Below are 24,907 nucleotides of genomic sequence, written 5' to 3' on the forward strand. Positions count from 1 at the left end.
TAAATCCAATAAAATAAATAATAATTAGACATTCAGATTTCTCCAGGAATGTCCAGCCTGGAATCTCCAGTTTTGCCCTGGAAATTTAGGCTCAATTGGTTTCTTAAGTGTCAGAATCTCAATGAGGCTTCATGGAGAGGTTTACAATTGTATGAGAACTTAAGGCTGTTTTCTCAGTATTTTTTTTACCCGAGCCTTTGAGAGTGCTGAGATGGCAAGAGCATTTAGCCTGTGCTTGTGTAAAGTAACATTTGCATGACGAGGACACTTTTCTCAGTACAGGACTCCCCGGTAGGAAAGAAAGAACCAACCGTGGTTGGCTGTCAATAGTACTTGGCCTGGAGACCACCATGGAAGTCCAGGTTTGAGATACAGAGACGGGCAGTGGCGTTTGCCTCTCTCCTGTTTGCCTCTTTCCTTAAACACCATTTTCATCAGTCAGCGGTGACTTGATGATCCTTGATGCATGAAGCCCTGACGGGCGTGGAAGGGGAAAAAAAAAAAAGCAGGCAGGACACAAGACGATCAATGACAAGCGATTTTATTTGCAAAACAACCACTATACAGCAACAAATACATCTGCAAATTGGATTGAAAAACATGAACTACCTACCACCAGCCATTCAAGAAATGCCTCTTATATGATAACAGGAGCTAGAATTATTGGGGGGGGGGGAGAAGAGAGAATAAACCCACAGGCTTGTAACCGTCTACTGTATTTCTTTTTCCAAAACCCCAGCGTGTTCCTATTTTCCTTTGCTAAAGTTGAAAAGATGGTTAGGCCCGATACGACCAGATCTGCATGGCAATTCTTCTACTCATTAGGGAACGGCTCAGCTACCCGGGAGGCAGCGATCGACGCCAGGTTTTGGCTTGGCTTGCACAAAACGGGACCAAGCAGCCCGCCTGGAAGCTGCCAGCAAAGCACACTGGCCCTATACTGGGACTCACAGCGTTCCCCACCCCTGCAGTCCCACCAAAACTAGGAGAATTCTTGAACCTCTGACGGCCGCTGTACATGGCCGGCAGCTGTTTCCAGCCTGGTGGGGCACAGGGAGTGCCGATTTGTGGCTGCATTTCGGTCTGCTGCTAGGGGTCGGTTGCTCTTCACGGTGGCCGTCGGGAGGGACTCAAGGGCTACAGAAAAGTCTTTGCTAGGTTCAGTGTGATCCGGTAGTTCGTATTTTGGGATCCTTGCGTACTAGGCAGGCACACAGATTTGCACGCAGCCAGGATGGAAAGTTGCAGCTGTATACAAACATCTCTCTTAGGTTTCCAAAGGCATCTATTCTATGTCTAGCGCCCCAGAACACAGGGGAAATAAAAATTAGCAGCTTGGACTACTGTTGCTGGACAAAGGCCAGTTCATTCCCGCTTTCCCCCCATCCCCCTACCTCCGGTTCCTTCAGGCCTTACATAGAAACGGGTCATCTGCAGCTAAAGATTAACACCCAGCATCTGCCTACCCAGTGGACAGGTTTGATTTCTATCGGACAGTTGAAAGCTTAGTTCTAATTTATTTTTTGGGGGAAAAAAAATCTTGCTTACTTGTGAACTGTTAATTGTGCCTTTAAGAAATGTATTTTATCTCAGCTTATAAGAGAACGTACGGGGGTCGCTATCAGAGCAACAGAACCGGCCGGGATCCATGTTCCAAGAACCGCAACGGGCTCCGATCCCATCAGGGAGCTCCGCCGGATGCATCCCGCTGCAAAGCGAGAGCAGGAAAGCTCGTGGTTAGCTATTCGTTTGTGCAACGAGGGCTCAAAGGAAAAGAACTTCCTGCTGCACTGAGCCACTGCTTTTGGCCAGGGGCTGAGCTCAGACAAGAGCGAAACTAAGGAACACCCGCCTCTTCCCCGAGCAATGAGAATCTAGCCCTGCCACGCAGTGCTGGCATTTCCCTTCCCCAGGTTCTCCTCGCTGCCGTTCCCCTTGCAGGACGCCCGCAAGGTCCTGTGACTCTTTCTAGAATGATGACCGATTGCGAGGACCACTCGACAAGGGAGAAAGGTAGAAATCTGCGGCGTGAAACTGAGCAGGACACGCACGCGAAATAATTTAACTTCACCAGTTAGAATGTGTTTACATCCCCCCAGTCCCCCAAAAAGCGGAATACAAAATAGTCACAGATTCAACGCGGTTGTGACCGGCTAGCGGTCAGCAGGGGCCACCTTTGAGAAGTTCAGCTGCATCCTAGGCGCTCTGTCTCTCTTTCTTTCTTGCTCCAAGATTTGGGGAAAAAGACATCGAAACACAGCAAGGCGAACGTGCGAGAACCAAAGGCATATAGCTGGAGTGATATTTCCTTCAATTTTGCCTTCTGAGTTTTGCTTCTGGAGCCGCAGCCAAGAGTCCCAAAGGATTCTGGGCTCTCTCACCCTTCCGCCTGGCCCAGCCGGGGTCTGCTTACACTCTTTGAGTACCTCGTATGGTTATTCTAAGCGACAACACAGCAATTATAGGTTGGAACAGGCCTTCTGGTGCACTTTAGATTCTAAACCAACTTTCTTCCTTAATGAAACGCTAGATCCTGGTAGGCGTCTTATTACACGAACGATCTTTAACATTTCTTGGCAAAGACCATAACTCCTGGATCTCAGATCTCCAAAGCTAAGTAGGGCCGGCCCTGGGTAGTACCTGGCCGGGGACCAGTGAGGAAATTTGGGGCTGCCAAGGCAGGCAATGGCGAATCCTTCTTGTTCGTTTTTTGCTTTGGACAACTTTACAGGGTTGCCAAAAGTTGACAGTACTTCGCACCGCCAAGGATACTAGGTCATCCTTGCATAATGCGGCCAGTTTGGTCTCCTGAAGATCTGCCTATTCCCACCTCTTTATAAACAAAGCCTCTGTTGGCTAGGATGCCATGTTATACATGCCTGACCTTCATTCGATCCATCTCCCTACCGACTGTAATAAAGTTTGAACTCAACAGAGCACTAGGGAACGAAACCCGAATGCGGCTGAGAAGTTTGTCAGCCTTTAAGGTGCCACAGGATTATTGGTTTGTTCATACCACTGATACTTTACTCAAACAACAACCACAACAACCACCACAACCCATGGGTGTGTTAGCATCAGCCCTAGATACTACACACTGCAGGAATGGCCCTTGATCCAACAGCTTCCAACACCTAAAGCCTTCCGGGTGCATGGTTCGTGTGGAGCTCAGCTTGAGAACATGCAGATGTGACAGAAATGGTTTTGTCAAGAGCGGAGCGATCCACCTGCAGGTTGAAATGGGTCATTTAACGATCAGCCAATCAATGCCAGCAAATGTGACATGGCTGGACCTGCATCCACCAATGGGTCAGCCATAGGGCTGTGCCACATCCACTGTCCTCCCCGTGGCAGAGGAGGACATCTTATAGATAGAATCATAGAGTTGGAAGGGGCCATTCAGGCCATCTAGTCCAACCCCCTGCTCTATGCAGGATCAGCCCTAAGCATCCTAAAGCATCCATGAAAAGTGTGTATCCAACCTGCCACCTGCTTTAATATTTAGGTGTCCCTGCATTACTTCCTCTTATATACACTTGTCTTATACTTTTTATACTCCATATATATTTTTTGCTGCAGATTAATTTACCATCTCCATGCCATCTTACTGACTGAGGTGGCTGAGAATTCTCATGCAGAAAAATCCATCTCGCTCTGAAGCCTTGCTTTCCCATCCCTAGGCAAAGACGTCATTGAGAACATGGAAGAACGCCTGCCATTCTCTTGGAATTTCTCTTGGAATTTCAACTTTAGCAAAAGAAAAACAACAACTTTGGGCTTCACTTTTACCCTGGGTGTTCTTTAAAAAAAAACAGCTGGAATGAAACTATTTTTAAATGTTCGTTTTTCTTCCAAAAAAAATAATCTAGACTCCCAAACCGCCTTTTTTGGAGACGTCTTAAAATAATTACCCAGACTCCGATAAAATCAGTCGTAGCGAAGGGGGGGGGGGGGGGAGAAAAAAAATAAGGAAAGGAAGAAAGAGAAGGGAGAATAACGTTTCTAATATCACAGAAGAGACTTGCATCTGGCACTAAAACAGGGTCACAGATTTGAGATGTTACAGAAAGCAATTTCATGCGGAATGGTTTGTCCTTTTTTGTTTGTTTGTTTTAAATCTGAAAACCCTGCTAACATCTACTTTTACATACCTAAAATTGCAACACCAAAGGGTGCAAGAGACACAGATACTGTGAATAAGGAAGGAGAATATTCAAGTATGAGAGGGGAGATCACAAATGGCCACAGAGAAAGATATACCTAGAGTAATACTTTATCAAACAGATGGAAAGGATCTGAAATCAGTAGTGTAGACACAAAAGCAAGCTGCTTAGTCAGTATTCTAATCAGACACATTTCCACGGCTTAGTTTCAGTAGCTTTAGAAAAAAAGGGAGAAAGGAAAAACAAAACAAAAACACACCTGCCACTTCCCCAGTACAGTTCATACAATTTTTCTTCCCCAACTGCTTTCTTTAATTATCAGTTAAATAATTTATCAGAATCAGCTATACACTGACATCGTTATCCCGGTTCCGCAATATTAATAACTTAATCGACTCTTTCTTTCCGCCCGTTTGTATAAAATAACCCCCACCCGACCCAGCCCCTTTTTGACGTTATTTTTGAGCCCTTCTGCCCGGTACTGAAAACTCTCCAGTTTAATTTAACCGTGATAAAATTGCAGCAGGAGATGTTCCTTCGTGCTCTCTGCCAACCCTACGGGATGACGAGCAACTCAACATACGGAACAAGGTTCTTCAGAAAGCGGTGGAGGGGCTGTCAGGCACAGGAAAGGCCAAAATGCATGGTGTCATAGCACAGATAGTCCATGCGAGACAGTGCTGAGCAATGAGGACCATCCAATGGAATATACGGCAATTGTACCCACATAAAAAGCCAGCGTCTTCCTGCTCGAAATGGAACTCAGGCCAATTTCTGCAACTCTGCGTATCTTTTTCTCCCCGTTTTTTATTTTTTATGGTTACTACAGTCTTGGGGGGGTGGGGGGTGGGTGACTTAATTTTAGACATGGTAAAAGATGAATGGGAACACCTGCTCAGAGCCCGTTCCTGGCAAGAGCTCATGCCTAAATAGTATTACTTCAAACACTGCTAAACGAAGCCGATTCATAAGCCCTGCTTGGCCAGGGCTGCGGTGACGTCTTCGGCGAGGGTGGCGAGCTGGGGAGATTCGAGCAGGTTGATGCTGCCGGAGGAGGAGACGTTGCTGAGCCTCCGTGGAGAAGCCACGCTGGAGCGGCCGGGCGACTGCATGATGATCTCGGCCCCGTGGTCCACTCGGGCCTTGGCGTGCTCTCGGAAGTTGAGCTTCTGGCTGTCGATCTGCAAAAGGGACGCGACAGCTGGTGAGGTGGGACAGGACCGTTTCCAGCCCTCTGCTGGGGGGGCAAAGAGGCCCCCGCCCCCTGCCACCAACCATCCGGCTGGTGGGGGAAGTTGACGGCAGCAAGGAGGCGCCTAGGTCTGAGTGGCTGGCAACCTAGTGATGTCACTTCCTGCGTACAATGGAAGTGACATCATAGAATCATAGAATCATAGAGTTGGACAGGGCCATACAGGCCATGTAGTCCAACCCCCTGCTCAACGCAGGATCAGCCCTAAGCATCCTAAAGCATCCAAGAAAAGTGTGTATCCAACCTTTGCTTGAAGACTTCCAGTGAGGGGGAGCTCACCACCTCCTTAGGCAGCCTATTCCACGGCTGAACTACTCTGACTGTGAAAACTTTTTTCCTGATATCTAGCCTATATCGTTGTACTTGAGGTTTAAACCCATTACTGCGTGTCCTTTCCTCTGCAGCCAACAGAAACAGCATCCTGCCCTCCTCCAAGTGGCAACCTTTCAAATACTTAATCACTGACGATGCAGAACACTGGGGCACTGAGCAAAAACTCTGGTAAAAACAGCTTCTGCCATAGAGCTTTTGTCCAAATACCAGAACATCCTGCATTGCTGGAGATATGACGACATCACTGGAGTGCACTGGAACAGACGTTGCTACAACACTGGTGATGCTGGCCTAGGCCTCCCATCATTCTTTGGTAAGTCCTGCCACTTGCAAGAGAGGGTCTGTAAACCATGTGTTGAATGCATCAGGCAAAATCAAAAAAGGGACCCGAGACCCAACCTGAACAAAAGTCTGGAACCCAAAACTTGAGCTGCAGAAGCAATATTAAAAAAAATCATTACAAATATTTATTAAACAAAGTGCACTTATATACATTAAAAATATTAAAAACAACACTTATCTAATTGCACATGTCAGAATAGACCAAACGTGTTTCAACCCTGAGGGGTCTTCCTCAGTAGTCAAATTAATTTGTGGAATGCTCTTTTGTACAATATCAAAATCTAAAGCAGGGGTGGTCAAACTGAGGCCCTCCAGATGTCCATGGACTACAATTCCCATGACCTGATCTAAAGGCTTTAAAAGGTAAAGGTATCCCCTGTGCAAGCACCGAGTCATGTCTGACCCTTGGGGTGACGCTCTCTAGTGTTTTCATGGCAGACTCAATACGGGGTGGTTTGCCAGCGCCTTCCCCAGTCATTACCGTTTACCCCCCAGCAAGCTGGGTACTCATTTACCGACCTCGGAAGGATGGAAAGCTGAGTCAACCTTGAGCCAGTGGCTGGGATTGAACTCCCAGCCTCATGGGCAGAGCTTTCAGACTGCATGTCTGCTGCCTTACCACTCTGCGCCACAAGAGGCCCTGATCTAAAGCCTTGCTGGATGGCAAAGAAAAATCTGTTAGGTTTAGCTCCGACTAGTATTTTTAAAGTGTCTTATTTGGAACCCCCTTCTAAAATTCTATTTATCTGAGGCCACCATTCTCAGCTTATACCTAGCTCTACATCAAAAGTGCATTCCCAGGTGTGCTAGAAATAACAAAGCTTTTTCTTTGCCACCCAGCAAGCCTTTAGATTTTGATGGTAGCTTAGGGGTAGTCAACCTGTGGTCCTCCAGATGTTCATGGACTACAGTTCCCATGAGCCCCTGCCAGCAGCAGCTGGCAGGGGCTCCTGGGAATTGTAGTCCATGGACATCTGGAGGACCACAGGTTGACTACCCCTGGCTTAGAGCATCTTCACAAACCGGGGCAAGGCATTTAAAGGGCTCTCCAAGTATCTGATGATGACTGCTTCAGGCACTGCCTTAGAAAAGTGTGGGGGGAGCATTTAAAGGGCACATCAAGCAGCTGATGTGTGATGATCAGCTGCTTGGGAGGCCCTTTAGATGTCTCCCTCCAGCCTTATCTGGAAGCAAAGAACCTCTTCACTGCCAGAGAGGCTAAGAGAGGCATTTAAAGGGCCCACCAAGCATCCGATCATCACACATCAGCTGCTTGTTGTGCCCTCTCTGCCCCCAAGATCCTCCTTTAAACTGGCTGAATCATGAAAGAATCACTAAAGCACAATTTGGCCACCGCTGATTTGGCCTTTTAAAAGTGACGAGATGGGTGATTCGGCTCAGACAGATAATTTCTGGCTTATCTGAAGTAAATCACCCACCCCAAGCTGACACTGTAGACAAGGGATGGGATATGAGGAGCAGGAATTGAAGGCTAGGCAGGGAAGCTGGCCCTCGGTCCTCATGGACCAGCTGACCCATCAAGGAAGCTTTCCCAAGTCTCGGCCCCAGCAGGCTGGGAAGCTGTCAGGCTCAGCTGCCCCTTGGCTGGCCCGGAGCCCACGCAGCCGCACCATGCTTGGATCAGGATCCTGAAAAGTATTCTCATTCTCTGGGATGGGGCTGCACTCAGCCAGTTGAGCCCTTTGCCTTCTTTGGGCTGCCGCAGCCCAGGCCACTCCTGCAGAGTAAGAGTATCCCTTGGGGAGACTGCATCCCCAGGTTTGGGCTCTGCCTGGTGGAAGCTTGGCGGCTGTTTCAGAAGTGTCAAGGTCTTCCTTGGTAGCTCGGGCCAGGAGGTCTCTAGTACTGCTGGAACCTCTGCAATGCTGGGTCTTTCCTGATAGCTCTGGTTGTCCTCGCTCTCTTCTCCTGAGTCGGAGGCACTGGGCTGGCCAAAGCAGGTCATGGCAACGTGACCAGAGACAAAAACCAGAACCTACCCGTTATGCTTCTCACGGCACTCAGCAATAGCTATGCAGCAGAGAAAAGCGTCCTGCAATTGGGCACACAAAGGCTACACCAATACAGCATGGATCGGGGGGAAGGGGGAGCCTTTACCTTGATGTTTCCTCCTCCAGGTACGTGGTGAGCGTTTTCCAGTGAGCCGACCTTTGCCTGCGCCTTTTCCTTAAAGTCCAGTTTCACACTTTCGATTTTCACGCGTCCTCCACCTGCTCATTAAGGAAAAAAAACAAACCAAACTTATGGTTGACACCTCAGTGTCAATTTTATTCTCCCTCTCCTTCCTCTTTCCCAGTGTATATATATTTTTTAAATTATGGTTTCCTTTGCACTTGAGCGTCCTCCATGTGTGTGTGACTCTGCCTTCTAGGGCTGCCATTTTGTTTTTTGGGCCCCCCACTTACCTTGTCAGAATTCCAAAGGTGATCAAAAAAGGTTGGGGCCTTCTGCTATAACCTGAAGGGATTTTTCAAAAGAGAGGCTGAGACTGGGGTTTAGGGAAGCTGATTGTCAGCTGCTTTGAGGTACATGAAGCTTGCTGGGTATCGTGTATTTAAGATACATGAGGACTTTCAGGACTCTCTTAGCCCCGCCTGCATCACAGAGTGTCTGTTGTGGGGAGAAGGAAGGTTAGGTCAAGGGTAGTAGTCAACCTGTGTTCCTCCAGATGTCCATGGACTACAATTCCCATGAGCCCCTGCCAGCATTTGCTGGCAGGGGCTCATGGGAATTATAGTCCATGGACATCTGGAGGAACACAGGTTGACTACCCCTGGGTTAGGTGATTGTAAGCCCCTTTGAAACACAGCTGGGTGACCTTGGGCCAGTCAGTTCTCTCAGAGCTCTCTCAGGCCCCACCTGCCTCACAAGGGGCCTGTTGTGGGGAGAAGGAAGGGAAGGAGGTTGTGAACCACTTTGAGGCTTCTTAAAGGAGAGAAAAACTGGGGATAAAAACCTCTCCTTCTTGGGGTATGTTTCATACATGCATAAATAACGAATTCACTTTTCTCACGCAGGCTGCAGTTCCCAAAACACACCAGAACGTTCTCTTTGAAAGGTTTCTGGGACTAAATTGCTTGTGGACCCAAAAACATGGACAGGGTGGTCATTCAAGTGGCAGGCTGGCCCACATCCTGTCCTCCCCCCCCCCTCCAGCCAGTTCCCATATTACCTGGCCTGTGACGAATATTCTTCAGCGAGCCACACTTGGAAGTCACGTGACTCAGGTCTATCTTCTTAGTCACAATTTGGATCTGTGAAAAGTAGCACAACTTAGGAACAAGGAAAATGCAGGCTACAAAAGTGGGTATGATGCCCCCAAACTCTAAAAAATAAAATAAAAAAACACTGGAAAGGAAGAGATGCTTAGCAGAATACAGAACGTGCCACAAAGCAGGGGGGACACCCGGATTAACACAGCAAGCTTCCCGTTTCTACCAGAGAACTACGTTAGACCCGTTTCGTTAGTGCAGCGAAGATTCTAAATCAGGACGGAAAAAAAGGGGGTTATTTTTCTTACACATTTCACATGCAAGGAAGTGTCTCAGTGGTGTGTGTGTGTGTGTCCAAGTCTTCCGTAGATTTTCCAAATGTTTTGTCCCGGTTTCTGCTTAATACATCGTCCTACAGGCCAGTAATCTGCAGTACGAGTTGCGGGGGATGTTCCCCCAAGGGTAAACATGCATAGGACTGCAACCCCTGTGAATGCCAATTTACAGTGCGATCCTATGACGTATTGCTCCCTTCTAGACCCATCGATTTGAATGGGCTTAGACTTCACAGGACTGAACTCTTAAGCTTGTTATCAGCAGGTTTCTCCTCCCCTCTCCAAAAACCCCACCCCGAAACCACTTGTGTCTTTTAAAAAAATGACATCCTAATGGCATGCAGAAGAGAATTCAATTAGGATCAGAGAGATGGGGGAAACTGTAAGATACCCACATTCCAGTCTCTAAGCTCTTGTGTCTATAGGATTTAGGAGATAGCGCTTCCTTGGTCTGTGACGTTTAGTATGGAGCAGAGAGAGGAAAAAACTCAAAAGGGCCACTCTGGCCACAGAAGATAACAAATAAGGCCCAGACCCATGGTGCAAAATCAGGCTCATGCACATATTATTATTCCGTTAACATTTCCAAAAAACGCCCTACACATTTCTTCTTACTGACCTTATACTCCTTTTGAAGATATACTGCAAGGCAAACAGAATTCCCTGACAAAGCCTGTTGGGGAAGTCTTAACTAATAAGAAATATATACATTTTCCTGATTTTGCACCATTGGCCTGGCTTGATTTTTAATCTCCTAGGACAAATAAAAGAAAATGACCTGTTAGGCTCAGAAAGTCATTTTCTTACAGACCGACCCTGACTTTCTAGGGATGGACTATGTCTACTGTCTTATGACTGAGATAGTTACTGGGCATCTTAACATTCACACCCACCATGAGGCACTTGTATTAGTCAGTTGAGAATGAGATCACCCGGGGGGGGGGGGGAGCCAGAATGGTCTAGGACAGGGGTCATCAACCTGTGGTCCTCCAGATGTCAATGGACTACAATTCCCATGAGCCCCACAGACAACTTCTGTTTCCGTTCCTGGAGACCAGACTCCTCCAATGACCTGGGCCTAGAGTAGCTAGTCAGTATCAGTGGTAGTTGTCCCTCCTCCTCACTGTATCACTTCTTGTTGTAGTCCACCATGTAACGAGGAAGACCGCACCATCTTGAGTGACCTTTAGCTGGTCCTCACCTCCTTTGTCACTGGAAAACTACGTGGCAGCTTAGACAAGCATGTCTAACATTGACATCCTCAATATCTCTTGTGCTTCAGGACATTCCTGAAGCCTGGAGGGTTTTCTGATTGACGGCAGGATCACACCTGAGGCACAGATGCTGCACCCTATAGCCCCCTTCCTCGACAGCCTGCAGACAAAGCCAGAGGGGAAGAAGGGAGTTCTATCTTGTCCCGGCCACTCCCTCCTCTCCTCTTTCAAGTTACAGGTCCCTCTCTTCTCTGCTTCCTACCTTTTAAAACAGGGGTAGTCAACCTGTGGTCCTCCAGATGTTCATGGACTACAATTCCCATGAGCCCCTGCCAGTGTTTTCTGGCAGGGGCTCATGGGAATTGTAGTCCATGGACATATGGAGGACCACAGGTTGACTACCCCTGCTTTAAAGGATTTCCTGAGGGTGGGGCAACCGTGTGTTCCTTTAAAGCCCCATGGAAAAGGGTGTCCCGCTGGGTGTGACTAACCGAGGGGGGTTGGATTCTCGGCCTAGGCCTTCTCTTCTTGCACTTCTCCTTCCTCTGCTATCTTAGAGGCCCATGGTGTCCTGAGAGGGGTAGAGATACCACAAGCCTCATGGGAAGGATGGCCTTTGGGAGTGACTCAGCAGCAGAGGCCTGCCTCTTCTCAGTGCTGGTCTTCGGAGGGGCTTGCTGCAGTTTCTCCAGCAGCCAATGGGGGTTGTGCTGATCGCCCAGGACCCCCTAGGGGCCCAGGTTAGTTTGGAGGCGGGGCTCTCGCCCCAACACAGGGAGTTCTATGTTCCCTCAGCGCTTTACAGACGAGCGTGCTACGACTGTGAACGAGCTCGGAGGTTTGCTGTGGTCTGGGAGGAAGGATGCTGGTGGACCACCACTCAACACACAAAGCTGTCACATCACTAGACCAAGGTGACATGTGGAGCATGAGCAAGAAGGGAAAGAGTGCTTGGAAAGGAAACAAGGAGCCAAGAGGTGGTGCAGAGGTGGAGGGTCATCACCAGTGCCCGCTTGGGTACCTGGTCGGGCACCGTCTCTACTTACGTTTCCTCCCCCCGCCGAATGTCTGATGTTATCCTTGGAACCACATCTGGATTCAATATCGCTAAAATCAATCTTCTTGTTTAAAATTCTAACCTAAAAGGAATCGGAAATCAACGCACTCGAACGGCATTCCTCCTCGGGGGGACACAGCGCCTCCTAGCTGTGGGGGCAGAGTGGTTGCAAAGGAAAGCACCGGGGAGCTCAACAGCTTTGCAAAAATGCCTCCAAGATTAAGGATATCTCCATGCTTCCTTGTGGTCCCTTGCCAATGACCAGCTTGGGAATTGTTAAGAGTGGGGGATGTCATTCCAAGGTCCCATGCAATGGTCACCTCTAAACTTCTGTAACTCACTCTACATGGGCCTACCCTTATCCTTGACCCGGAAACTACATCTAGTCCAGAATGAAGCTGCCCAGGTGCTCACAGGAACTCAATGGAGGGCCCATTTTCATCCCATCCTTTGGCAGCTACAGTGGCTTCCGGTTGAATTCCAGATTGAATTTAAGGTTCTTATTTTTAAGGCCATCTGTGGACTTGGCCTGGCGTGCCTAAGGGACCGCCTCTCTGCCTATGTTTCCCAAGGGGCACTGCGCTCTGCGAATTCCAACAGGTTGGTGGTCCCTGGCCCCAAGGAAGTGTGTCTGCCCTCGACCAGGAGATCACAGCCCGGTTAGAGTTTGGGTTTTGTTGTTGTTAATGAACTGCCATTGTTCACTGCCTTCAGCGGTCTGCAACCTTTTTGTGGTCGAGGACCACCACCGGGGGTGGGGGAGAGCTGGTGTCCTGGGTGCCACAGATGTGCGGCAGCTGCGTGCAAACGCACATGGGCAGTTGCCGCGCATGCACATTTGTGCCAGCAGGGGGCGCTAATGCACACGCGCAGAATTGCCACGCATGCATTTTCGCCAGCAGGGGGCGCAAACGCGCATGTGTGGCAGCTCCGCACCTGTGCATTTCCGTCGCTGGCATGCTGGCGGCCGCGCCTACCTCTTCCCCATCCCGACAGCGAGAAGCTCACCGGGCTGTCAGCGAAGCAGCCGTTTTGCTCGCGGCCTGGTGAACTTCTCGCTGCGGGGGGCGGGGCAGGCGAAGCCACTGGCGGCCCGATGCCTTTGCGGCCCAGTACTGGGCCGCAGACCGGGGGTTGACAACCCCTGACAGCCCTGAGCTGCTAGGGAGGTATAGAAATAAAATAAATAAGCTGCAAATCCACTTATTATAACCGTACCTCAGGTTAGCATGACCCACAGAAGAAATGAAGTGAGGATTGAAATGGAAGGTGGTTGCTGGAGACTATGGTGCAGCTGCAATAGCTCGTGTCCATTTTCCTTCTTCATAACATCATGCTCCACAGGCCAGGAAGCATGATGGTACGAAGAAAGGAAATGGACACGACTTATATCGTTTTGAAAACATTTATGAGAATTGTACAAGAAGAGCGAGGGCCCTTTGGGCTCTTATCCAAGTGACTTGGCCTGCATAGTCTTCCAACTCTGGGCTGCACTGTGCACTTTAAAAACATTCTGGAACTCGAGGATCTAATCAGAGATTCCATGAATGTCAATGCGAGGCACCCAGTGCGCTAAGAAGCCTACAGGCCCGAAATGGTGTGTCAAAGGGAGCCGTTCTGATTGTTGGTGCTGTGTGCTTGTTTTTGTTTGCTTGGCATTTTTTCGACACCGTTCCACTGAATTCAGTTTATGCATGTTCCCCCCGCCCAGCACCTGGCTTACAAATGTTGCCGTGTACAAGATGAGCGTTACCATGCAAAAGTGATATACGGCACCCTCCACATGGAGCTGTAAGATGGACCGAGGCCTATTCTCGCTTCCTACATCCTGCCTGCACTTGTGAGCTACTTCCTGAACACGGCTTATGCCCTCTCTTTCTAACACTGACAACCCTGAATTTAGAAGGGCATTTACATTTTTGCACTATAATAAGCTTCCACCCCAGGAACGTCCCTGCATATGCCAGGAGGGCAACATCGAGAACACCGAACATGTGATTTCGGATTGCTGCATTGACAACCAATTGCGTCAGGAATTGCTGTATCCCATCCTTACTGACTTAAGGGCTACTTCAAGACAAGCCAAATTAAAGGAACTCCTTTCGGATAGAAATAAGAATTTATCCTATGTTATTGCCAGATGTGCAAGATGAGTTTTGTATTTTGTACTGGTCACTGACCGAAATAAATGTTATCTATCTACTTCCTGAACAAGATCCCGTGTTCTGATTCCTGTCTGCTCTGAAGTCTGAAGCAGAGAAGGAACCAGGAATGAAAAGACCTAGAGAAAGAACCAGAAAGAAACGAGAAAACTGTGGAACTACGGCAGTCAGGTCCCTCTGAGCAACTGGTGGACACTGAGCAGTGAGGAATGTCCCGCATTTTAACCATGTGCTTACATCACTTGGAACAAAACTCTGTGGTAGAATTAGTTTCCACCATAGAAATTCCTCCCCAATCCTCGATGGCCCTCGATCTGCCTACAGCATTTCCAAGTCATATAAACACTTTAATTTCAAGTGTTCATCTATCTATCTATCTATCTATCTATCTATCTATCTATCTATCTATCTATCTATCTATCTATCTATCTATCTATCTATCTATCTATCTATCCATCTATCCATCTATCCATCCATCCATCCATCCATCCATCCATCCATCCATCCATCCATCCATCTATTTTTACTTATATACTGCTGCTCTCAAAGAGTCGCGGCAGTTTACAATAAAAGAATAAAATAGAAGAATAAAACTACCAAATCCAAAAAAAATCCACAATACATTAAAAGATGGCTATTCTATGGAGTTAATACCCTATCTCTCCTCCCTTCCCCAGCAACAGTCAAGAGTTCTTTCCTTAGGAGCGAGGGTCTTGCTCTAATTCTAGGGGATCCCCTGATGACAACTCCAGGACCTCAGCCCGTCCTCAACCATATGCCTGGTGGAAGAGGTCCATCTTGCAGGCCCTGAGGAAAGCTGGTAACTCCAGCAGAGTCTTCAGCTCCTCTGGGGGGGAGTAATTTCCCCCTGCTGGCCAGTTGGCTGGTGGCAGAGAAAAGGGGCCTGGAGGTAGGAGACCCCTGTCCCCACCAAGAAGGGTCTAGAATCCTTATGTGGGACTGAGATATGATCTGATCATTACAAGCATGCCTGGAGATGCCTTCTCTGTCTTTGCAGATCTAGGACATGCTGAACCTCAAGCACATGACAGGAAGTCTAAAGAAACCGCAGGAACTGGACAGGAAGTCACGTGGCACCAGTGACATGACAGGAAGAGTAGGGGTCAGATTTACAGCTTATCCAGACCAGGACGGTAGGCAGCAGGCCAAGAGAGTTGAACAGAGGGGGCAGTTTGTTCTTAATTCCTCCACATTTCACATCAGAGACTTTCTTTTGAAGACTGCATTTTATTTGCCACATGGTAGGTTGATTGCTCCTACCATCATGTGTCCAAGACTGATGAGAATTACCTGATTTTATATGCACACACGATGACTGCTATTTACAAGAAAACCTCTACAGTGTATTTAGGTTTGTAAATCCCCCCCCCCCCCCGCTTTTTATTTTCAGGGGAATCCAGAGAAATTAAAAACCTTGTGAAGAAAATTAAAAACTGGAGCATTAAATGACAGGGGGTGGGGATGGGTGGGGAGGGTGAGACATCAGCCCCATCCAGGATAATTTGGCCTATAACAGTATTGGGGGGGGGGAGGGACAAAGGTGGCATAGCTTCCCCTTTCAAGATGCCCGGGCTTCTCCAATCTTCATGGGGTGGGGTGGGGTGGAGTGGGGGGATTTGTGGCCTCTCCCCTTGTGCCCCACTCCCACCCCATCTTAGCAGTGCTTCCCCAAGGAATCCTTGGTGTTAACCCTTCCCGTCCAAGGTGTCCATAATAGACCATAATAGACCATAGATGATGTCAGACCATCCCCAGAGTCTGTGGTCCATCTGTTCTTCCTTCACATATTCTGGGGTAAAGCCCTGGCTTTGACAGAACATGCCAGGAGGACAGAGCTTTGTTGACTCCTGGCACGAATTAGCCAGGTGCTCAAGGGAGAACAGTTTGGCTACGAAAAAGCTTACAGATAGGTATGACTTCAACCCGCTCACCTGTAGAGCCCCAAGAGATGAAACCCTTCCTGGTTTCCTTGCCCTGTGACATCTCCCCCCCCCCCCTTCCCACATCTTGTTACAAGATGGAATGGCCTCCTTTCGCAGTTGACCGGGTTGAAGGAAGAATGGCCGGCCGCTCACCCAGACTGAGAGCGTCTGAGATGCAAACCAGCCATGCTCAAAGAAAGATGTTCCATGAATGTATCGAGACATGATTGAGCATGGACTCAGCTATGCTCGGGTATGAGAATCCTCCTATAAGCAAACCTAAACCTTTCCATCGATCAGTGACCTCTGATGCACACGAGCCATGCTGTGCGCTGAAAGCATCTTTACTCCTGTTCAAAAAAACACACTGCTGAAGAGTGACTCCCTCTCCATCCATCTCTTCCAAAGGGCTCCTTGTGCAAACTTTGGAACGGCGGTGGCATCTTATGCAACGGGAGTTATGAATTTCACATCGGCCATCTACTGCAAGGCTTATGAAAATTCATTGACTCTTCAGGGGCTGTTTTCCTCTGCATATGTGCGCGTAACTTTTGACGGTAATACCTTCCTTAGGGGACCAATTCTGCCATCCTTGTTGACTTCCAGTTCCCGTTGAAATATACAGGATGTGACACGGGCAATTGGACCGGACAGCAGGGGATGACCTCGACGACTTCTGCTTTGGGAAGTGGAGCATTGGGGGCGGGGGCAGGGAGAGGAACATTGGGACGGTCCCTTGACCTGAGCGCTGTGAGCTGTCAGACTGATCCATGGCCTTTGCCAAGTCATCTGGAAAGGTTTAGGTGCTAGCACTGGATTTAGCTCTCGGAGGCTGTGGATGAAAGAGGTTCTGATTTCAGCTGGCCTTAGTGCGGCAGCTGAGAGGTGCCACATGGGGAATTCCTAGGTCACAGCTCGGCTCAGTAACAAATCCACAGCTTGGACTTTAGCCCCTTTTGCAAGCTACAGCCTCCCCATCAAGGTTAAGGATAACTGAGACAACTCATGTGAAGGACTGAGAACAGTTGCTAGATGTTCTTGTCCAAGGGTCCTCTCTTACCATGTGTCCCAGTGTGTCAACTATGGTCATGGGGAAGCCCTCTGTGTGGTCTCCCCAATATTTTGGGTGGCCCACGGGGCATTGGCCCCTGTCCCATGGAATGGGCTCCCTGAAGAGGAGAGAGGGCCCCCCCTGGAGATCTTTGGGAGTCACTGCAAGCACAGTTGGCCAGGGCTTCAGAGATATGTTTGAATGGTAACCACCATTTAATGCGGGGGAGAGATGCTGGGCATGTTATTATCGGGTCTAAATTGAGAATGTTTTCAACTATCATTGTAAGCCGCCTTGAGCCACAAGGAAAGGAGGGATAGAAATGTTTTAATAAATAAATGCACAAATTAATTAATAAAAACTTACTTGTTAGTCTAGATGGGAGGCCCACTTCCAGCCCACTCTATCTAAATCGAAACAATTCCATTGACTGAAAGCAGTGTTTCTCAGGCATTGAATGCCTGAGAGGACCTTCTGTGGGTGCAAACCTAGAATGACTCTGTGTAAACAAAAAGTCAGCAGGGGCAGGAGAAATCTTCTCCCTTCCTCTCCTTTGCTTGCTGTGATGCTCTATTATTAAGCATAGAGGTGGCCAAACCCAGGTGTCATCAGGAGGTGCCCCCATTGGTGGACCTCCTGATGTCTCCTGGGTTTTGGCCCTGTGTGACATGAACTGATCCAGCAGGGCTTCTCTTATGTTCTCATGTCCTACGAGTCCGTTGTAAGAGTAGAGGGCAGTCATTTCTTATGCCGTCTGGCCCATGTGGAGATGGAGCTCTCTCCATTTTCTCAGAACGAGGGCAGGAGAAGGGGATGGAATGGGGCTTCCCCTCTTCCAAGGGATGGGAGTTCACTGAGTGGCCACACCCACAGTTACCTTGGTTCAAGTCCATCTCAGAGCACTAGCCAGAAAATGTGTTGATTGGTTGCTGGGAGCTGACAGCCCAGACCTGGACTCTGTCATGATGAGGAGTCACCAAGGCAGTAGGATCCTAATAGGGTCTTCACAGTTCCTTCCAGTAGGAAACTGAACGGTTTTTCATTCTATTTTCTAAGACAGGCAATTTCAGCATAGAGAAGAGAGTCACCTCCCTTTCAACCCACAGACAATAAGAGTCAATAGTCATCTTCAGCTGAACATCATAAGTTCAGATTGTGGGTAATCATGACCTTCCCCCCTTTTATATCAGTTGTTTTGAATACTTTCCAGAACCCTTCTCATAGCTGGTCAGCTGGTCTCTCTCTAAAAGGTCCTGATTGATAAGTCTTTTGCTGTGGAGTAGTTCGCCCACAGGAATATGAGGTGGCTGATCATTGAGCCCTAACCTTGCATATTGATGTTGGTGGATTCCAGATCTCAATGATCCTTTGTGCAAATAAAAAACAAGCATGGGTGGGATAAAATGCCTCCCTCCCTCTTATTTGCTTGTTGTGATGTTCTGTTATTTAGTATACGGTGGTCAAAGCCCAGGTGCCATCAGGAGGCAGCCCCTGCTGATGAATCTCCTGATGCCTATTGGTTTTTGGCCATGGTGTGACACAGACTGGATGGGCCATTGGCCAGATCCAACATGGCTTCTCTGTTGTTCTTATGTTTGGGGCAGTCATGCTCTGTATTCTTGGTGGCTGGAAGTCAACAGTGGGAGGGCTTCTGGAGTTCTGACTCAGTTGGTGGACCTCATGATGGCACAGTGTAACCTGGACTGATTGGGCCATTGGCCTGATCCTATATGGCTTCTCTTATGTTCTTATATCTGGGGCAGTGATGCTCGGTATTCTTGGTGTTTGGAGGTGAACAGTGGGAGGGGTTATGGAGTTCTGGTCCTGCTGGTGGACCTCCTGATGGCACATGGGCTTTTGCCACAGGGTGACATGGACTGTATGGGCCACTCACCTGATCCAACATGGCTTTTCTTATGTTCTTATGTAGAGGTGCTCCACCAGGGGATGCCTCTCCCTGTGCTATGGAGTGCTGCATTCCATTCTCCTACCTCAAGTCTCTTTCCCCTTATTCTCCTCATATGTAAACCAGGCTCAAGAGTGTACGAAGAAGTGGAGCATTTGACAGCTACCAATCCACACTGAATCCTATTTCCTAGACATGCCACAATGGCTGTGCGTACCAGAATGATCCATCTTGGAATCTATGAAAGTGAAATTATTTATGCATCCAGGTTTTGCAGGTCCTCATTCTGGGAGACTCCTAAACCTTTAAGAGTTGTGCAGTAGAGGAATCTTCTACAGGACCAGTGTGAAAGGAGAAGCTGCTGATGCTACCCCTGATGTGACGTATCTATTATTGTAAGAATGAAAAACCTTACCTGTCCTCCTTTAGGTTGGTACTTGATGTTGTCTGTTGACCCGATTTTGGATCTGACATTCTTGAGATCGGGCAGAGGCTGGTTTATGAGCCGCAGTTGCTTGGGGGTGGCCGGAGATTTCGGAGGTGTGCGTATAATAGCCACTTTCTTCTCGGTAGGCACCAGAATGGCAGATTTGGGCGTGCCTGGTGTGTGAGGGGTTCTGGAGTAGCTGGGGGTCCCAGGGGTGCCGGGAGTACGAGATGAATAGCTAGGTGGGGTCCCAGGAGTGATGGCGGTGGATCCTGGAGTAGTTGGGGTCGATGTGCCACTCTTCCCTGTTCGGCTACGAATAGGCTCTGACCCTGTATTGAAAATGGGAAAAGTTTATAACACTGACATTTAAACTGATATTATACAAGAGCCTCTTGTGGTGCAGAGTGGTAAGACAGCGACATGCTGTCTGAAGCTCTAACCATGAGGCTGGGAGTTCAATCCCAGCAGCCGGCTCAAGGTTGACTCAGCCTTCCATCCTTCCAAGGTCGGTAAAATGAGGACCCAGCTTGCTGGGGGGTAAACAGTAATGACTGGGGAAGGCACTGGCAAACCACCCCGTATTGAGTCTGCCATGAAAATGCTGGAGGGCGTCACCCCAAGGGTCAGACATGCTCTGGTGCTTGCACAGGGGATACCTTTACCTTTACACTGATATTATCCAATGGCATGCGTGAAGTACAGCCTGGAGATGCTATAGGTATGTCTTGCCAGCAGTAAGAGATGCAGCAAGAGGCATAGTTGGCTCCTGTCTGCCTCCAGGCATTCACCCCTAGCATTCCTTAGAGGTCTCCCATCCCAACACTACCCAGAGTCCACCCTACTTAGCTTGCGAGATCTGACAAGATCGGGCTAGCCTGGTAGAAGGTCATAAAGTCCACCCTCCATTTTCTCCAGGGGGGAACTGATCTCTTGTCAGGGTCCGCAGGGTCTGGCTGCCGCTTCTTATCCACCACGACGACCAGAGCTGGAGGACTACCGTGGGAAAGGTAGTTCCTCTGCCTCTCTGCCTCTCTGGAGACAGTGTCTCAGATTGGAGTCGGTTAGGATTTCTTTGTCTTTTCCAGCTCCCGGGTACATGGTAGTTCCTTCACTACTCATGAACCCCACTTCCTCACAGATGCCAGCCTTCTCAGTTAAGTAGCCTTTCCTTCCCACGTCTCCACCCCCGAGCTTTTAAAGCAGGGGTAGTCAAACTGCGGCCCTCCAGATGTCCATGAACCACAATTCCCAGAAGCCCCTGCCAGCGAATGCTGGCAGGGGCTTCTGGGAATTGTAGTCCATAGACATCTGGAGGGCCGCAGTTTGACTACCCCTGCTTGAAAGAATGAGCCCACTCTTCCATTTAATTACCGTGCATGTGAAAAGATATCCTGTTAAACAGTAGAGAGGCTGAGGCCTTCCCCTGATGTGGCCTTCTGGGTCTGGGGATTCCGAGGTTTCGTGCCTCCGAATATGGAGGTTCCCTCAGCCACCATGGCTGGCAGCCATCAAGAGACTCCTCCATGAATCTATCCAATCCCCTTCTAGAGCACTTCATTCCTGAGGCCATCTCTTTCATTTAAACACAGTCTACTTTTAAGATCCAGAATTCCCATAAAGACCAGCCCAAAGCTGAAGGAAATGTGGAAGAGCGACAATACGGGAGAGAGCAGGTACAAAGAAAACATACTTGTGGTCCGTCGTACTGACGAGGAGATGGTACTGTTCAGGGTGAAGGAATTCTCATCTCGCTCTCTATCCCCCGAGAGGCCCCTCCGGGTCGGTAGGATAGAAGAAGGCCTCGGTAATGAGGAACGCTTCTCTGGACTCTTGGCTACTCCATCCTAGCAAGGACAAAAGGCAGCCAGAATTCAGTCAAAGAAATAGTCCAACATCGCCTGCCGCTCGACCCCCAATCTCCCCCCCCCCAACGGCGGCTTCAAAACCAGCCCGCAGCAAAAAAGATATACTTGAGCATGGACGGTTTAATTTTCAATAACCCAGCACCGAGAGACGTTTCTTTCCTCCCCGAACAAAGGCAACATCGACTTAAATTTGCTCGCAGCTGAGGGCCGACGAAAAGCCGTAAGGATTGTGGCCGCCGTGAGGATAACCACGAGAATTCAAAGACGACTTAAAATGCCGTCAGGGGGCTGGAGTTGTTTCGGCACTCGAAAATGCACGATGGGGGTGGGGAGGCGCGGGGAGGAGAGTGTGCCATGCCACCGGCCCCGTCAGGAACAAGTTTGCAGGGCGTGCTAAAATGGTGATCTCGTGGCGGCCACGAGACGGTTGTCGGGTTTAGTTTGGCCTGGAGACATTCATGGACATCAACAGCTTTTTGCCGACATGTTGGAGGCAAAAGAAATTACTTTGCAGGGAAGGGCAGACGGAGGTTTGAGGTTAGTTTGCCTGTGGCTGAACCAGTATCAGACGCAGGTTTTTTTTTTTGGGGGGGGGGGGGCTCTAAGCGAAAAAGGCCAAATGACATTTGCATGCTGAAGCGTCTTCTTCTTTTTTGAATATGAAGAAGAAGGGGAGCTGTGTTTTATACCCTGCTTTTTATTACCCAAAGGTGACTTACTAACAGCTTCCCTTTCCTCTCCCCCACAACAGACACCCTGAAAGGGAGGTGGTGCTGAGAGAGCTCTAAGAGGATCTCTCTGTGAGAACAACCCTCAGAGGACTGTGACTAGCCCAAGTTCACCCATCTGGCTGCAAGTGGAGGAGTGGGAAATCAAACCCGGTGAGATTACAGTCCACCGCTCATTAACCAGTATACCAGGTTGGCTCTCACAGCATAAAAGGAGAGAAATTCTTGTGGCACTGATACTTCTCCTAGATGCTTGTGGCTGATCTTGCACTGAGCACGGGGCGGGACTAGATGGCCTGCATGGCCCCTTCCCACTCTAGGATTCTATGAGTAGAGTTCAGCAGTGGAATGGGCTTTCTAGGGAGGTGATGGCTCCCCTTCCCTGACGGTCTTCAAGCAGCAGCTGGACAGAGACTTCTCCTGGATGCTTGAGGCTGATCCTGCATTGAGCAGGGGGTGGGACTAGATGGCCTATGTGGCCCCTTCCCACTCTAGGATTCTATGAGTCCAGTTCAACAGTGAAATGGGCTGCCTAAGGAGGTGGGGAGTTCCCCCTCACTGGCAGTCTTCAAGCAGTGGCTGGACAGATCCTTCTCCTGGATGCTTGAGGCTGATCCTGCATTGAGCAGGGGGTGGGACTAGATGGCCTGCATGGCCTCTTCCATCTCTATGGTTCTATAGGTCAGAATCATAGAATCTACACAGGAGTACTTGTATGATGAGGGGATGCAGCATGGCAAATCTGATCTTGTCAGATCCCAAAAGCTGAGCAGGGTTGATACTTAGAAGGGAGACCACCAAGGAAGGCTCTGGTGAGGCAGGGAATGACCAACCCCCTCCGCTTCTCACTGGCATTGAAAGCCCCTTGTTGAGGTCACCATTAAGTTTGCTGCGATTTTACACACGCACAATTAAACAATGGCCCTCAAACCAGCTGATCCATCTGACGACCTTCAAAGGAAGTGGAGTGAGACAATTGTTTTACTTCTGTGGTGGACCCAAGCACTGTGGTGGACAGCAGGGAGGACCCCCCTCCCCCTGCTGTCCACTCACCACATCCACAGCACATGTGGGGCTTTTAAGATACCTTCCCTTGGCCAACTGGTAGGTGGTAACGGGCCCTTTAACAGCCCACTGCCTGACAACTGACTGAGAGGCAGCTGATGGCCAGGGTTGCGGAAACCAGCTGAAAGACAGCTGAGATGAAAAGCAGTGACCACTTCAAACGGGAACTGCTCCGACCTCCTGGGAGTGCCAGAGGGATGGGGACCCTGAAGGGACTGTCTCTAGCATGGGCGAGGCCAACGATGGCCAAACCGTGGCTCTCCAGATGTCCATGAACTACAATTCCCACGAGCCCCTGCCAGCGCATGCTGGTAGGGCCTCATGGCAATTGTAGTCCATGGACATCTGGAGAACCACGGTTTGGCCAATTTGGCCACAATTTGGCTAGACCATAAGGGTGAAAGACACCTGCTTCTTTCTCAGTCTGAGGCTTGTGGGAGATTACAAAACATCCCATTTGGGCAGGGATCCCCCAAAACGGGGCAGGTCTTTGGTGCTGCTAGAAAAATAACCCTACTTTTCACTCCCAAAGTGGCTTCCAAATGCCTCTCCCTTCCTTTCCCCACAACAGACAGCCTGGGTGAGAGGTGGGGCTGAGAGAGCTCTAAGAAAACTGCTCTGCAAGATCAGCCCTCAGAGAACTGTGACTAGTCCAAGGTCACCCAGCTGGCTGCATGTGGAGAAACAGGAAATCAAATCCATTCTCCAGATTAGGAATCTGCCACTCTTTAACCACTATTCCATACAGGCTCTCAATATTATTAGAGACATGCATCCCTTGGGCTTCTGAGGCTCTTTTCTTTTTTTGGGGGGGGGGGGGACTACAGATGACTAAACACACCACTAGCCTCCTTCATACTGCACCGAGCCCTCTGGAGAAAAAATCATTTGTTTCCAGGCCAAACTTATATATATACTAGGGGCCAAGCCTGTTGTATTCAGGAATACCATGGGGGCTAGATTGGGGGGGGGGAAGAGGAAGAACTCTGCAGATGGCCTCCCCCTCTCTCCAGGACGTGGAAAGGCTGCAGGCAGCTGTTAGGGACCTCACTGGCAGGGGCACCTCTCAGGCAGCAGGGATCTGCAGCCTCCGAGCCTCAGAGGGAAGTGGAAGGAGGAGGGGCGGTCAGGGGTGGGGGACGGAAGGTGATTAGCTGGCCACTGGACAGACAAGCAAGCTGGTTGGAGGAGGAGGCACTCAGGGGCGGGACATCCATCCTGAGTGGTGTTAAGCGCTGAGTGGCACTTTAGCCATGAGACCAGCTCCTCCTCCAAGCCCTTACCCAGGTAAGCAAAGAGGCAACGGGGCACACTGCATCTCAGCGAGATGGGCTGCTATTGTGATAAGCAAGATGTAACAAGCAAGGCACTGTTTTTCTCCCTCTTTAATGCAACTTCCAGAGGAACTGCAGGGTTTGGTACATTATGCTTCATATGGTAAATTCCACGATGCTTGAATGGCTGGTTATTCAGGCGTTAAAGTTGTACAGTAATTTTAAACACAGCTAAAGGGCTAGAATGAAAGGTTCCAACAGTCCCTCTGCTGACGGTTTTAATAGTTCCCATCTGTTTTCTAGCCTACAGTTTTACTGGCTATGATAATTAAGCCCAGCTTTGGCTTTAAGTGGATCAAAAGTGGTTCTGTCCATAAATTCGCTTTCTTGAAAAGGGAGGGAAAAACACATTATTTTTGCAACTTCCATCCTTGTGGACTGGATGTGTAAGGAAGATGGCTGGAAAGTCCAATTCGAAATAACTACAGCCAATTAGTTGCCAGCTTGCCTGGAAAACCCCCTTGCTGGAGTTGCCATAAGTTGGTTGTGCCTTG

General features: G+C 49.1%; 1 protein-coding gene across 22 annotated transcripts in view; it reads right to left on the bottom strand.

The window, feature by feature from the left end:
- Positions 1–524: 524 nt before the first annotated feature.
- The window catches only part of LOC143828387 (microtubule-associated protein 2-like), a 318,337-nt gene continuing 293,954 nt past the window's right edge, over positions 525–24,907 (bottom strand). For 12 of the 22 annotated variants that reach the window (XM_077318800.1, XM_077318792.1, XM_077318791.1 and 9 more), the window contains 6 exons: positions 21,112–21,265; positions 19,407–19,750; positions 11,919–12,011; positions 9,284–9,365; positions 8,209–8,324; positions 525–5,344 (listed from right to left, as the gene is read on the bottom strand). In XM_077318800.1, the coding sequence (XP_077174915.1) occupies positions 5,129–5,344; positions 8,209–8,324; positions 9,284–9,365; positions 11,919–12,011; positions 19,407–19,750; positions 21,112–21,265 (1,005 nt within the window). In that variant the 3' untranslated portion in view covers positions 525–5,128. The remainder of the gene's footprint in view (positions 5,345–8,208; positions 8,325–9,283; positions 9,366–11,918; positions 12,012–19,406; positions 19,751–21,111; positions 21,266–24,907) is intronic. The other 10 variants (XM_077318799.1, XM_077318790.1, XM_077318805.1 and 7 more) reach the window with 3 other exon arrangements.

The sequence above is a fragment of the Paroedura picta genome, unplaced genomic scaffold (assembly GCF_049243985.1).
Source record: "Paroedura picta isolate Pp20150507F unplaced genomic scaffold, Ppicta_v3.0 Ppicta_v3_sca22, whole genome shotgun sequence".
Taxonomy (NCBI): Eukaryota; Metazoa; Chordata; class Lepidosauria; order Squamata; family Gekkonidae; genus Paroedura; species Paroedura picta.